The sequence below is a fragment of the Humulus lupulus genome, chromosome X, assembly GCF_963169125.1.
Source record: "Humulus lupulus chromosome X, drHumLupu1.1, whole genome shotgun sequence".
Taxonomy (NCBI): domain Eukaryota; kingdom Viridiplantae; phylum Streptophyta; class Magnoliopsida; order Rosales; family Cannabaceae; genus Humulus; species Humulus lupulus.
This window is the reverse complement of record NC_084802.1, coordinates 234,615,761-234,630,530: the sequence shown is the minus strand read 5'-3', so window position 1 is coordinate 234,630,530 and position 14,770 is coordinate 234,615,761. Positions and strand designations below refer to the sequence as shown.

The window sequence follows — 14,770 nt, the reverse complement described above, 5'->3', positions numbered from 1 at the left end:
AAAAAACAAGAGACTGGTCCAAGGACCAGTCACTATTATCGGATCATAATTGAATCTGATCCTTGTGGGATCGATCGATAATTTGATCTCAGACTCGTTACAGGCTCGATTAGCCCATCTAGACCCAGTTGGTCAAACTTAGACATTTCCGTCTACAATCATTATAACGAGTACACGAGAGATTACATAGATCGTGATTGACAATTGCTACGCAATCTGCATCTGTGAATAGGTATCATTACTACTGAGTATGAAACCATCACCCGAATACCAATGAGGGAAATGCATTTTCTGCTTACATCATTGGATGAAAAGAATAGTACTATGTGTCTAACGCTCGAAGCAAGGCATGGTCAAGTAGCAAGTGACCAAGGATTTTAAACCCATGATCACTTGGGGGGCATAGAGTACATACCGATTGGGGTATATAAGAGCAATGAGGGCGTGACCTTCAGTACTAAGAAAGCTCAAGTTTTTCTAGGACATTTGTTCAACATATGTTCCAAAAGTGCAAAAAAAAAAAAAAAAAAACAAAATAGGCATTGGTAGGGAGATTCCCAACCATGTCCCTAATGGGGTGGTTGGCTAGTCCATCAACCCTATAGGGTGGTCGGCCTATAACCCATGGGGTGGTCGACTTGACCATTTTGTTCATGGTACTTGGTGAAGTATCATTCTACTCACATTACCATGGTTGTTAGCATGAAAAATGTAAAGGAGTAAGGTTAGTATGGCACATAAAATACATGTGTTTAGAGTATACTGATACCTGAACCAATGAGGGTTGTGAGTTGATATACTTAGTAAGCATTGGAAATTAAAAAAATTTAGTCAATACACTGAGTACTCATAAGAAAAAAGCATACATGCATAAAATGGCATATGTAAAACTGTCAAGTGCAAGGTGCCCCACCAATGGCAAGAGAGGAAAGATAGAATAAAGGACCAAGAAGACTAACTAGGGTGAGGAGTATAATCTGAAAGACTACCTTGAGCCTCGATAGCCTCACAAGCCAGACACTTCCTAAGATCCTTCGCTCGCATCTTCTCGGGAAGGAAATCCAAGTTCAGATATATGTTGGACTTCCAAATCAAGAAGTAGCAAGAGAAGGCTGTCTCTGAATACTCCTCTCGAGCCTTGTCCCGACCAGCTTTGACCTCTTTCTCCTTCTCAACAAAAGAATCCTTCTGCAATTGGTCCATGTCGGCAATCAACTTCTCTTTCTCAGCTTCAGACTGTTGGAGCTGATCGGCAAGTTCCCCTTCCATCTGGGTTATCCTGAGAGTCAACTCGGACACTTCCTTCCGTTTGAGCTCCATGGTACTGCGGAGGGTGTTGATCTCTTCATCCTTTGAGGCAATATCAGTATCCCTAGAGCCAAGAATGCACCTAAGGTCTAGTACCTCTTGGTTGGAGAGCGTAGAAGTACTCTCTACAGACCTCTTGGTCTAGTATCTCTTCAAGCTCATAACAAAGGTTGGAAAGCGTAGAAGTACACTCTACAGACCTATCATAGACATGAGAGACCAACATCAATGCCTGAAAAAAAAATATACAAGTGTTAGATAAACGTCAGAACATAAGATAAATAGACAGGAAGGGAACTGTAAAGGACTCACACTCCGAATGTCTAAGAGTAACTTTGTGAGAATGGTGTTCAGATCCTCATTCTTGATCCCATAAAGGTTGTTGTTGTTTGCTCCAGATGCGATGCTCGATCCATGAGGGCACTTAAGTTCCGTATAGCAAACTAATGTGGCCCAGATAAAGGAGCAAGCGCAGAACAAGAAGCACTCAACTCATTGAAAATGGGAGGAACTGGTGTAGACAAAGATGGCTTTACCTCTGTGATAGGTCTAGACGCCAATAGAATTGGACTAGATGCCAAAGGAGTCGAAGGAGACACCTTAAGAGGAAGACCGACTCAGCCTCAACCTTGGCCCTTTTTGCCGCTCGAATAGAAGGACTGGATTCAGTGGGAGTTGACCTCTGCTGGGTATGGACAAAACCAAACATGTCTGAGCTTGCAAAAGAAGATCAAATGTTAGCAGGATATTAAGTATCGATGAACAATAAAATAAAAGTGATAAAGTTTCGAACCTTTTGAATGTGATTCGAGTTCAAACGCAGCCTCATCAAAGTCATCTGAAGCAAGTGATGAGTACGCAACAGATGCACCCGCCTCATCACCCTCATGTCCAGCTAGTACTGGCGAAGAGGGTACCTCCTCGACATGAATGGCTCCTGGGAAGTCTATGGCTATCACGGGCTTAGAACCATCATCATCCGGAACGTCTGATATGGTAGGAGGAAACAGCCCCAACTTCCTATGGTTCTCCTGGGTAACAAGGGTTTTGACATTATTCTCCTCAAGGGTCATGGCAATCAGTGCCTTGGCCCTAACTGTCATAGCCTGGGTCAGGAGTGATCTATAAAAGGGCCCAATGTGCTTAAACTTGGAGTAGTTTGCCTCTGCGTCCTTGGTAAAGAAATAGTTATCGGCATATCTAAATGCCTTGCTATTTCCAGAGATCTCTTCCAAAAAGGTGTTAGTACCCTCGCCCATAAAATGGTGGAAATGGAAATATCCTGAGTTGCGCTGAGAAGGGTTTGTCTTCAGGTCAAATAGATAGTGGATCTCATGAGGCACTGGGGCAGCCCATTTTCTATGGTGATAGATGATGTACAATGCAGATAAGGCCAAGATCACATTAGGAGCCAGTTGAAAAGGACGAATACCAAAATAGTCTGCTACACTTTGGAAGTACGGATGAAGAGGAAGTAGGGCCCCAGACCTAATGGCAGAACGTGTCCAAGAACACATACCTAGAGGGGGGTCCTCAGCTCTATCATCTGGACTAGGGATAGTGATGGACACACCGGAGAGGTCAAAGGTATTCCTCAAGTTCTTTACCTCACTACAACAATTTTTCTCAAATATTACATTAAAATATAGCATAATTTTAGAAGTGCTATTGATAGGGAGACTTGGAGAAAAAAAGACCCGGGGAAAAAAAAATTAGGCGGCAAACACTTTTTGCCGCCTGAAATTGACAAAAGAGAACAGAAAAAAAAATTTATCCCTACTCTTTCAGTGCCTCTCTCTCTCTCAAATCCCTAATCTCTACCAGCGTGCCTCTCTCTCGCTCTCTCTCTACCAGTGTGCCTCTCTCTCGCTCAAATCCCTAATCTCTACCAGTCTTTCTCTCATTGCATTCAGTCTCAAATCCCTAATCTCTCAGTGCATTCAGTCTTTCTCTCGTTCGCTCTCCCTTGCTCTTTCTCTCATTCGCTCTCTCACATTCTCTCAGCTTTCTAACCCTCGCGCCATTGAACCACACCACAACCACACCTTGCTGAAGCCTCCCTCACGCCGGTACTCATGCAACTGAAGCATTTGTGAGAAATGGGCTTCTTTCTTTCTATCTCTAATTATTATTAACTCTAACTGTTTTTTTTTTCTTCTTGGCAGTTTCCAAAATAGGAGGCAAATTTTGGTTGGCATGACCATGAGTTTTGCTGGGTTTTCATGTAATCCAATTTTGTCCAATGCATTTGCAGAGACCGGTATCATTGCCTTCCCTTCTTCAAAGTTACCATTTTTAGTTCTTATTCTAAAGTGGGTATTGGGTTATTCTTACAGAAGTGGCAGAGGGTTTTCGTATCTACACTGATGATGTAAACAAGTTCAAGATATCTGTACCAAAAGGTGAGCTGAAAATGGCTGCCTTTTCAGTTCAGCTTGTGTTGTGTATAATTTCAATTATTTGCTTTTTGTAGGGTGGTCATTGGCTGCAAGTGAGCCTGATGGGTTCAAATCCGTCACTGCTTTCTACCCAGAAGGGAACACTAGCCCCAACGGTATGAATTGTAGTTTTCTTCCTTCACCAACTGATTGATCTCTATGTGTTTGATAAAATGCCTCAATGGGGTTTGGTTTGGTTTCATTTTTCACCACTACCAGTGAGCGTTGTGATTACGGGGCTTGGTCCGGATTTCACCAAGATAGAATCATTCGGCAAAGTTGATGAGTTGCTGAGACTCTGGTGGGCTTCCTCAAATTCTGCCAAGTAGTTACATTTTTTTATTATTATTATTATTTATTTTCCTTTCTTAAACTCAATTCGTAATCTTTACGAACAGGTGAGTGGATTGGACAGGAGCTGGCAAAGACCACCAGGTGTGGAAGCCAAACTTATCAACAGTAAATCTTCCAATGGTAAGACTTTATATAATCCAGCATTCTAGTCCTGGTTTTAGCAAACTCTGGTATGGACTATGTGGTATAATTTGAACTGAATCATGCCAGGTTTCTACTACATCGAGTACACCCTGCAAAGACCAGGGGAGACTCACAGATACTTATTCTCAGCGTTTGGAATGGCATCCAATGGTTGGATCAACAGGCTATACACCATCACTGGACAGGTATTTATAAATGCTCAAGATTTTGTGTTAATTAGGTGGGGTTCGGGTGGGGAAAGGGTGCGTGTATGTACGTGTGTGATTTAGATAACTGCTTGGTGCATATGTGTTTTTCTGTTTAACTAAGCGTTCAGCTGTAAATTTTGTATAGTCAACTTTCAAATGTGAAGAGCGTAGAAAGAAGTTCTAGGCCATTTGTAATGCGTGTTCTCGATGATGAGGTGGATGACATTAACAATGCATATGAGGAAGCTCAAGATAGAAGCTCCCTTTCCGCTAATAGGTTTAATTTTAACGACCTTTATGTTAGGTATGCATTTAACTGGCCTTGATTGTTTTCCTTTACTTATATTCCATTTATCAATTCAAGTTTTGCATCCCTATTCTGTCATCAAAAGCTTTATTCAGCTGTTGTGTATTAATGTATAAAAATGTATAAAAATGTGGGACATGCCCCTCAAGTGGTTGTTCTTTTGGTTCACCAATCTTGAATTAGATCTTTAGTTCTTTTTTTCGAATAGAAAAGGAAATAGCACTGCAGAAGTATGCCTTATTATTTTTTGAGCAAAGTATATCCTAAGAGAACAGTATTTCGACTCTTTCCTATTTTGTTTATAACATTAGCTTTTTGTATGTTAACTGTTCATGCCTACTTGTCACTTAAAAAAAAATTACTTTGCTGCCAACAAATAAGTTCTCTTCAGTTGTAACTATCCTACTTTATAAGATATTTCTGCTTTTGTTTTGCTCAAGCAATATTCATCTTCAATATATAAACTGTGTGTTATTCCTGTGATTGGAGGGAGGCAGATTTTTTTTTGTTTTCCTGTTCTACATTTACTTGGCTGAGACTGTTCCTATTGTTACTTATCTAAGTTTTACAATTTATTCAATTTTTAGCTTGAGAAGCTGAGTGACATACAGTGCCAATTTTTAGCTTGATATTATTTACCAGACCATGAACATGCCAAGAGACAGTTCTTTGAGTACTTGCAAGGTTAGTAGTATTATTGAGCTTGATTCTAAACTTATCATTGTTTTGCTCTCTTTTAAGTTTTAACTTTGGCTTTTTGTGCAGGTGAGGCAGAGTCTAGGTTGGAAAGACTTCATCAATGTGCAGAAAAGGAGCTACATGTTTACCTTAATGCAGAGGGCCAATCAAAAGACTTCAATGAGTTTCGCACAAAACTTGCTGGATTGACCAGGTAGTTGCCAAACCAAAAATTTACTTGGCTTTTTTCTTTGAATCAGAAGGTCCTGTGCAACATGCATATTAATATTAATTTGTCTATGTGTGTGAATAAATATCTATCTATATATATAGGGAGCTAGTTCAGTAGGGATGTTTTCCCTATTGGCAGGGGTCAATTTTTTGTATGAAAAATGGTATTTGTTATTTATTTGACATTGATGCTTTATCGATAAAGTGATTTATTATGACTGTTAGATTTAAATAAAATGGTCAAAATTGGTTTTCCTATTAATAGTGATAAAATAAAATTTCAATATGTAATGATTCCATATGTTTGTCTTTATTCATTGAAGAAGGCTTCTTTTGAGAAACTTGGTTGGAAGTGAATAATTATTGTACATTTTAGTTCAAGTAAAAATGTTATTTGGAGTTCTTCTTTACAAGTATATATTCTGAATTGAATACTTGTTCAACCATCTTCGACAGTACATAGCAGAGATTTCTTCATCAAAATGACTGGTTTATGGTTTTCGGTTTTCATTTCTTGTTGTTCCTCTAGTGTCTTTACTCGTTCTTCCAGATGCTTTACATAATTGATGGCATCTCCCAGAACAGAAGTCCTGTCCATATGTTAAGAGTTTACCATCATTTACAAATTTGAGAAATATTAATGGTTTTACATATATACAATGTAGTATTGAGATCCCATAAAAAGAAACTTATAGGATTATATAGTCATATCATGCTGAATTAATTGGCATAAGACTAGCAGTAAGTACCTTCTTTAGACCTGGAACCACAGCGGAAAGAGCCACTACAAGAATTTTACCATTTAATTACATTAAATAATAACATGTTTTAAAAAACGTAACTAACTCATATTAATATACATTTATTATTTAGTAATAACCTTGATATATTTGTCAAAAAAATATAATACTAACATTCCATTTTGTCTCTCTCTCCATCTCTGTCTCTCTCATCCATTTCTCCTGTCACTCTCTTCGATTTCTGGCGATCACTCTCTCAATCTCAAGCTCTCATCGGCATGGGTATGTACTTCGAATCTTCACTTTTGCGATCTCCACTCATATTTTTTCCCAATTATAACCCTAATTCTCACTCTACTTATCATCTTTCCTTCAATTTCTCTTTCTGTTTTGTTTATCATTAGTTTTATCATTGCAAATATGATAATAATAATATGTAATAAGAAAATTCTTGGGGAAATTGGTTTTTTTGCAAGTTTGTACATTATTTTTTAATTATTTACAGGGTGTTGCAATGCTTCAGTAGTCTAATGCAAATTCTACATCCCAAAATCAGATGCAATTTGTGACTTAATATGATTTTCATTTACATATAATCCAACTTAAACGTTTTTTATCCAATTTTTCGTTACCTTAACAATCTAAAGATGAAAGTTTATGTTTTTGGCTCTTATGATTATGGTTTTTCCCTAAACACCAACTATGTGAATTTTTATTTATTGATTGAATCAGTCTTTCTATTTTTTTTCAGTGTATTTTGTGATGTTTGTCTAAGTATACCCTGCCATTGCTATATTTTTGGGGCAGTTCCTTATGTTTGTTTTTCCCAGAGTTGTTTGATTATGAGATAAAGGGTTTTAATCAATTTCCTGAGCAAGGAGGTGTTTTAAGCAGTTTTAAGCGATACAATTAGTCCCATATTGATTGTTATGAGACAAACAAATGTATTTTGAATCTAACAAGGAAAGAAAAACCATTTCGTATGGATGTTGATGTTGAAACCAATTATATTATATTGTATCCTTTGAAATAAACTATGAATTATATTGCTGCCATGACTCCTCTGATATGTTTCTCAGTGTTTATGGACAGCATACATATATATGAGTTCTATTTTTGAGTATTGGACAGTCCATAATTTTGTCTATTACTTGCTTTGTTTTTGGGTATGTTTCTTGAGAAGTATCAGAGTTTAACCTGTCTGAAAATTAGAGTAAGAGATATCATTTAACTGTAGTTTTGAAGCTATGCCCACCCTTTTCCAGTTTTACTGTATAATCTTGCTGTGACTCACAAGTCGGGCATACAATTTATTAAGAACTAGAGCTATGAAAGTGGTTAATTGACCAAGACGTTTGAATTTTGTTAATAGAAGTAAAAAAATGTATAAAGGATGCTTCTAAAATCATATTATATCTTGTATCCAATAGGGATAGTTTAAACAGTCATGTATGCAGTTTCTTCCTATAAAATCAGAAGTTCGAGTCATTTAAAATTTAGTTTTAAATAGTAAATATTGTAGGTTAAGCGGAAAGTTTTCATTTTCAACAACAACAAAAAAATCATAGATATTTTTTTTTATTAAGACGTAAATGATGCCTTTAAAATCATGATATGTTGGATAGTTTAAATGATAAGCCATATGGTTTGAACTCACAAAATTTAAGATTTAAGGGGAGTCTAGTTCTTATACATATATTCAGAGTTATTTGGTTGAACATTTTCAGGTAATTTATGATAGAGGTAGTGACATAATAATAGTGGGGCGTGGAATTATAAAGGCGGCAAACCCTGCTGAGGCAGCTCGTGAGTATCGTCTCCAAGGATGGGATGCATACTTGAATAAATGTGATACATGATGCAGCAATGTGATACATTGGTGGCTGATGCTTTATGGGAAACAATACATGCAAAGGTCCAGGATTTTGTCCAGAATACATTGGCTACTATGTTGAGGACTACCTTTAAGAAGAAGAAGGATCTCTCTAGGTGGGATTTTACTTTGTTTTTAGTTATTTAAATGGTTAACATATTTGTTATTTACTCTGATTGACTCAATTGGACATTCCATCTAAAAAGTTGATGCTACCCTGATATACACTATGCCTAGAATCATTACACTAGTAAGACACAACAAATTTCCAAATGAAAATATTTCCTTTCCTGAATTTCAAGGCTAATTCATTTAATATCCTATTATGTATATTAGTTGTATTACGAGTAGGATGTTCCAAAAAACTTATATGTTGATTTGATTGCTAATTTTCAGGATTCTTTCTGATATGCGGACCCTTTCAGCAGATTGGATGGCAAACACAAGCAAGTCTGAATCTGAGATGCATTCTCTGCAGCATGGAGGGGAAGAAAGCAAAGGAAATGTATTTTTCCCTAGGCCTGTTGCACCAAATGCTTCTCAGGTTTCTTTTCTCTCACTTTTAATTAATGTTTCTATTTTTGTGTGTTTTAATTCTTTGATGTTAGCTCAGTTTCTATTATCAAAATAATTGTAAAAACTTATGTTTGAGATGAATTGGACTAAAGGAAACACTTTATGATGAATTGGTTCAAATTTTTTCACTTAACTATTAGGGCAATATCTTTGTACACCTTCTTCTGTTTGTATTATTCTTGTCAGTAGAAATGATTGGACAGGAATATTTTTAGTCTTATATAGTGTCTGGTGCACTTTGATAAATTTTAGTATATAGATTAGTATGTTTTCTTTAAAAAATTAGTAATAGTTATGAAGTTAATTTGAAACTTACAAGTAGTCAAAATCATATAGTCAAAAGAAGAATAAAATGATAAAACAAACAATAAGATGAAAGGAAGATTACATAACGAGTAAAGCTGGTTAAGGAAGGAAACACTAAAACATTGTTAAATCCACTTCACTAAGAAACAAAAGAATTACTTCAACCGCTTAGCTGAGTCCTACAAAGTAGGAATTCATAAAAAGAGGTAGAACTAAACAACCTGATCCTTAAACTAAAATTGGATAAGCTCTTAATCAAAATCATATTTAGGCTTCTTTGTTTGATGCTTTTGATAATTATTGAGAATTAGTTGGCACTAATTACTTGAATATGTTTTCTTCAGCTTCTAAGTAAAGAGGTGTTTGATTTCTCAAGAGGAGAGATGACTCAAAGTAAGATAAAGGAGCTTAAACAATCATTGAACAGGTAGATAATTTATGTTTTTTTTATTTTTATTTCATTTTGGGATGCATTTCATGTTTTATATTGTATTGTTTCATGAGTGCTTTTTTTTTTTTCCTTCTGTAGACTTATCATTTGCTTATAATTATATATATATTACGGACAGTTCCTTTAGATATCCTTTGATGAGAAGTCATTATGCACTTTTTAAGTTATTTTTATTCACTATTATACACATATTTTGATACAATGTCTTCCGGGTGAACTGCCACCACAAAGTCAAGTGATCTGATCACTTATCTTGGACTACTGATAGTCACGTACTGCCAGTTCATAGTCATCATATATTTGGCTTTTATTTTCTAATTGGCATGTCACATGTTACCGTAATGATATGTTTATGCATTTTTCCAATCTCTCACACATAATGTGATTGGTTGTTGCAGTGAATTTCAACTCATTCATGAGCTATGCTTATATGTACTATCAGCCTCTCAAAGAACTGAGCTTATACGTGCAACACTCTTCACATTGCACGCATTTCCCTCATGGATTCCCCTGGGATATATATTTGAGTCTCCATTGGTATGTGCTTTGCTTGATAGATGGTTGTTGTATTGCCTTTGAATTTAATACTTAATAACTTCCTTAAAAGAGTAAGTACATTTGAGCAAAATTCTGATTGCGTTTGTTTATGTAACAGCTTGAAACGCTGCTGAATTTTTTCCCCATGCCATCGTATCGGAATCTCACTCTTCAGTGTTTGACAGAGGTGTGTTTGTATGCTGATTTAGTTTAAGAGTTGCTTCAAAACTGTGCCTGGTTCTCATAGTTCACTGCACTGGTGTTTAGGTTGCAGCACTTAATTTTGGAGATTTCTACAATGCCCAGCACGTTAAGATGTACACCATATTCATGAAACTGTTACAGGTAGGTCCGAAATGAAATGCTTATTGTAGTACTATCTTTGGTTGGCTTACTCATCACATCATTGTCCAGTTTTTTCTTTTATTTAATTGTATGTCTTGTTCCTGTGTTGCTATTAATATTTTTTTTTCTTCCTTTTGGTCAGACCATGATTCCTCTTAATACAAACATTCCTGAGGCTTATGCAATTGGTTCCTGCGAAGAGCAGGTAAAGTTATTTTTGGAGCAAGTTATTCTACAACATTTATGGGTTTGATAATTGTTTTGAGTTTCCAAACTCATGTTATGCTTAGGCACAGTATGATGCCTCCTTTCTCACATTTTAGTTTTCATAAAGTACAATTACTAAGTACCTGTGATAGTTTATTTATAATGTCTCATTGATACATGATTTGAATTTTTACTTGTGCACCGAAGATTCTTTTTGTTGCACTTGTAAGTTATTGTTTTGATGAGCCACATTGTGCTGAGTGTTAGCTGGGATATTTCATTTGTCTATTATCACATTTATGATTAAACTTGTACCATTATTCTTAGGCATCATCTTTGGGTATTCTGTTTTTTATATTGGTTTTAGATTTAGAGTTTTTGGGTTTTATGTTTCTGTATATAGTTTGTTTGTTTATCCTAGTTGTGTTTATTGTTTACAACATGCTATATATGCTGCTAGTTTTGGGAATTTTGTTTCTGATAGTGGTGTGCTATACAGCCTAGTTTTGTTTTCTGGTTTGTCTTCTCCTGTATCATTGGCTTAGTAATATAATCCATTTTGTATTCTTTGGTTTGAGACACTATAAGCATAAAAAATAAAGTATAGTGGTTTTTTTGTTCTTCAGAATGAGTGGTTTGCTTGATTGGAGAGTAATAGATGGCACGTGAGGTGGAAAGCACAACAACCTGGGGTTCATAGTCAAGCACAACAATCTGAAGAACAGCTACAACAACAGCAACAATAGCATTAGCAGCAACAACATCATCCAAACTATAGTTTGAAGTAAAAAATGTTCAAGATTATAAAACTTTATTATGTTATGCTTTCAAACTTAAGTTAGAACTAATATCTTATGAAGTAGACACATTCATGGTTTGAATTAATTAGTTTTTAATGTAATACTTATGGTTTATCAATTTATTGAGAATTACATTTTATGATTTATTTTGTTTTTTTTTATCAAAATACAATAATGAAGATCTTTTAATTAAAAAAAACCATATAAGTATACTTATTAAAATAAAATTTAAAATATATTATCCACACTAAAGTAACAAAATTTTATTACTATATGTTACGATTTAGAAACATATTATAAACGTAAAAAATTGTTATGGTTTATATAATATAACAAACTAAAATGTTATCAAAATTATCAAATGTAACAGTTGAAAAGTGTTATGAAAAAAGTACAAGATTAAACTTTAAATTTATAATTAAAAACTCTATCTAAATGTTATTATTTCAATATTATAGCACCTAAAAATGTGTTATTGAACAGTTTAAGATAACACCGAACATAACATTCAAAAACTGTTATAGAAAAGACTGGACTTTTAATAACAGGGGTTATGTTAGCATTTTTAGAAGTGCTATCAATAATCCCGGATAGCAGTTTTTAAGTGTTATGAATACTGTTTTTTCTTGTAGTGCCTTCTCTTCAGTCATGTCAGAGGCCGCCCCTTTGAACCAAATAACCTCATAATCAGCAGGGCGAGGCTTCTCAACCGGTTTCCATATGATCTCACTGGCGAAGGTGGCCCCAGAATCTGATAAATGGAACTCCTTTTGTCATCTCTTATTCTACTGCTCAGTTGGCGAGACTGTCTTGCTGAGTAGGGCGAGGCTTCTCAACCGGTTTCCATATTATCTCACTGGCGAAGGTGGCCCCAGAATATGATAAATGGAACTCCTTTTGTCATCTCTTCTTCTGCTGCTCAGCTGGCGAGACTGTCTTGCTCTTGGAAGGAGGGAAAACTACCTTAGGATGGAATCTATTAATGGGACGCTCCTGAGGATGAGCAGTATGGCAATGTGAGCCCTCGATATAATCTTGTCGAGAAGAAGATTGATGGGTAACCCAACTAGTATCTCGGTGCGAAGGGCGTTGTAATTATTCTCGCTGACCTGACCTATCCCACTGAGAAGAATGACTTCGCTGAGGTGTGCCTTGGGTGCCTTGGGAATCGCAGGGCGTACTGTTCTGAGAAGTAATCTGAGAAGAGCCCGGCAAGGAACCCTGAGTGATATGCCTGGCAATCTGAGGATCATCTTCACAGGGTTTCCGAGTTGTCTGTTTCACTCTTGCCATTGGACAGTACCTCTTTAAGAAATCTTCCTCACTAAATAAGTATAGAACAAAACGAGGGAGAATCCTTTTCAACCTTTCCAAAAGCTCGTGGGGAGTATGCTCACTTAATGACTTGTCTGATGAAGAGGAGCTGGACATCTGCAACAGAAGAAAAATAAAGATTAAAGTTACTAAATGAGCATAATGGAGGATGCACGTTCATGAACTAAAAAGTAAAAATGAAGAAATCAGGAGCAAAATTCTATATAGGGGGTATATGGGGGTTGGCCCAGTGAGCCTAAGCATAGGCCAACTACCCCACGGAAGTAAGCTTCAGAAAAGTGCCAGAGGACCGTTCAAGTCTCCAGAATATTTTTAGGATTCCAGGTGGTCGGCTTATGCTTGGGTCGACCACTCTGAATCCCTGAATATCGCCTAAAGGAAGAAAAGGGAGTGCTCAACCTATGAAGCTCTAAGGAGGTACTCGGCCCATGCCAAGGAGGTGATCGGCCCAAACCTGGGCCTATCCCTAGAAATTGCCTAAGGAAGAAAAGGGGGTGCTCGACCTATGAAGCTCTAAGGGAGTGCTCGACCCATGCCAAGGAGGTACTCGGTCCATGCCAAGGAGGTACTCGACCCTTGCCAAGGAGGTGCTCGGCCCAAACTGGGCCTATCCCTAGAAATCGCAGGCACCAAGTTTGGAGTCCCAAAAATCACCTGGACTATTGAGTGTTCGGCCTAGGGTCTTGTATCCCTGGAAATCGCCCAGGCTAAGGACTTTTATAGAGAAATCTTGATTCAAGAAAGTCAATTATTTTGTATCAAGATACAATATAGCAAGAAGATTCAGACAAAAATTCCTCAAAAATACAAAGTGTTTCTTATGAATCTAAGCACATTTAAATTAAATGATGTGAGGATTAGAAGAAAGTACTTACCAAAGATCTAAGTTTGATGAGGAACTGGAGAAATCAGACTTGGATCTGTTTGAAAGTGGCACAAAGGAGCAGGAATGGGGAAGGGGATCTACTTATAACCTCCCAGGCAGACAATATATTTTTAGGAATTCAAATTTCCTTGAAAAATATATAATATGGTTAAAATTTAAATTCCTTGAAAAATATTTATATTTTTAAGATTTAAAATTCCTTGAATTTTTATTTTTATTTTTAGGAATTAATATCCTTGAAAAATATATTATATTTTTTGGACTTTAAAACTCCTTGAAAAATATGCAATATTTTTAGGATTTCAAATGTCCTTGAAAAATAAATTAGATTTTTAGGAAATTTATTTTCCTTCAAAAACCTAATTATTTTTAGGAATTACTAATTGTCCCTGAAAAATTCGTACCGAGAAAAGTATCAATAGTTAAAAAAGTACTATGTAATGTCCCGAGGGACTTGACTATTTGAGTACTGCTACGGTATGTTTCTCGGGTCAGGATCAAGTTTATCGTAATGTTGAAAACATTGCAATAAACTTGGGGGGAAAATGTTATCCCTAAAAAATACAAGGATGACGTGGCGAATGAGAATGAGATACGTGACATCACCAATCAGGGAAAAATGACAAAGTATTGAGAAAAGACCGACAGGAAAAATAGATAGGTCCAGGACCTAGGAAAGTCGACCAAGCCTAAACCGCCTAGGGGTGGTCGGCCTAACCCCTACCCTTAAGGGTGGTTGGCCTAGGCAGGCCTAAGGGCCTAGAAGTGGTCGGCCTGACCCCCTACCCCGGGGGTGGTCGACCCCAGCTTGTACAAGGACCCCTAGGGGTGGTCGGCCTGACCCTAACCCCTAGGGTAGTCGGCCTGAATCTGCCCAAGGACCCCTAGGGGCGATCGACCTGACCTCAACCCCTAGGGTGGTTGGCCCAAGCAGGCCCAAGAGCCACCTGGGTGGTCAACCCACCCTATCTTTCATGGGGTGGTTGGCCTAAACCCCCAAGTACATTTCACTGAGAAATAATCACTCTCTTTCAAACTGAGATCAGTAGGCCTAGCACCCTGAAGA

The 14,770-nt window shown here is 36.9% G+C and overlaps 1 protein-coding gene and 1 pseudogene across 1 annotated transcript; both read left to right on the top strand.

Moving 5' to 3' along the window:
• The first annotated feature begins 2,871 nt into the window (after nucleotides 1–2,871).
• On the top strand, nucleotides 2,872–13,622 carry LOC133806861 (psbP domain-containing protein 3, chloroplastic-like; annotated as a pseudogene).
• On the top strand, nucleotides 9,483–11,228 carry LOC133804354 (protein EXPORTIN 1B-like). The gene is made up of 7 exons (XM_062242518.1): nucleotides 9,483–9,570; nucleotides 9,993–10,131; nucleotides 10,250–10,318; nucleotides 10,399–10,476; nucleotides 10,619–10,681; nucleotides 10,767–10,771; nucleotides 11,051–11,228. Exons 1-7 carry the CDS (start codon nucleotides 9,527–9,529, stop codon nucleotides 11,226–11,228), a joined length of 576 nt encoding a protein of 191 aa, XP_062098502.1. The 5' UTR covers nucleotides 9,483–9,526.
• Nucleotides 13,623–14,770: the final 1,148 nt, after the last annotated feature.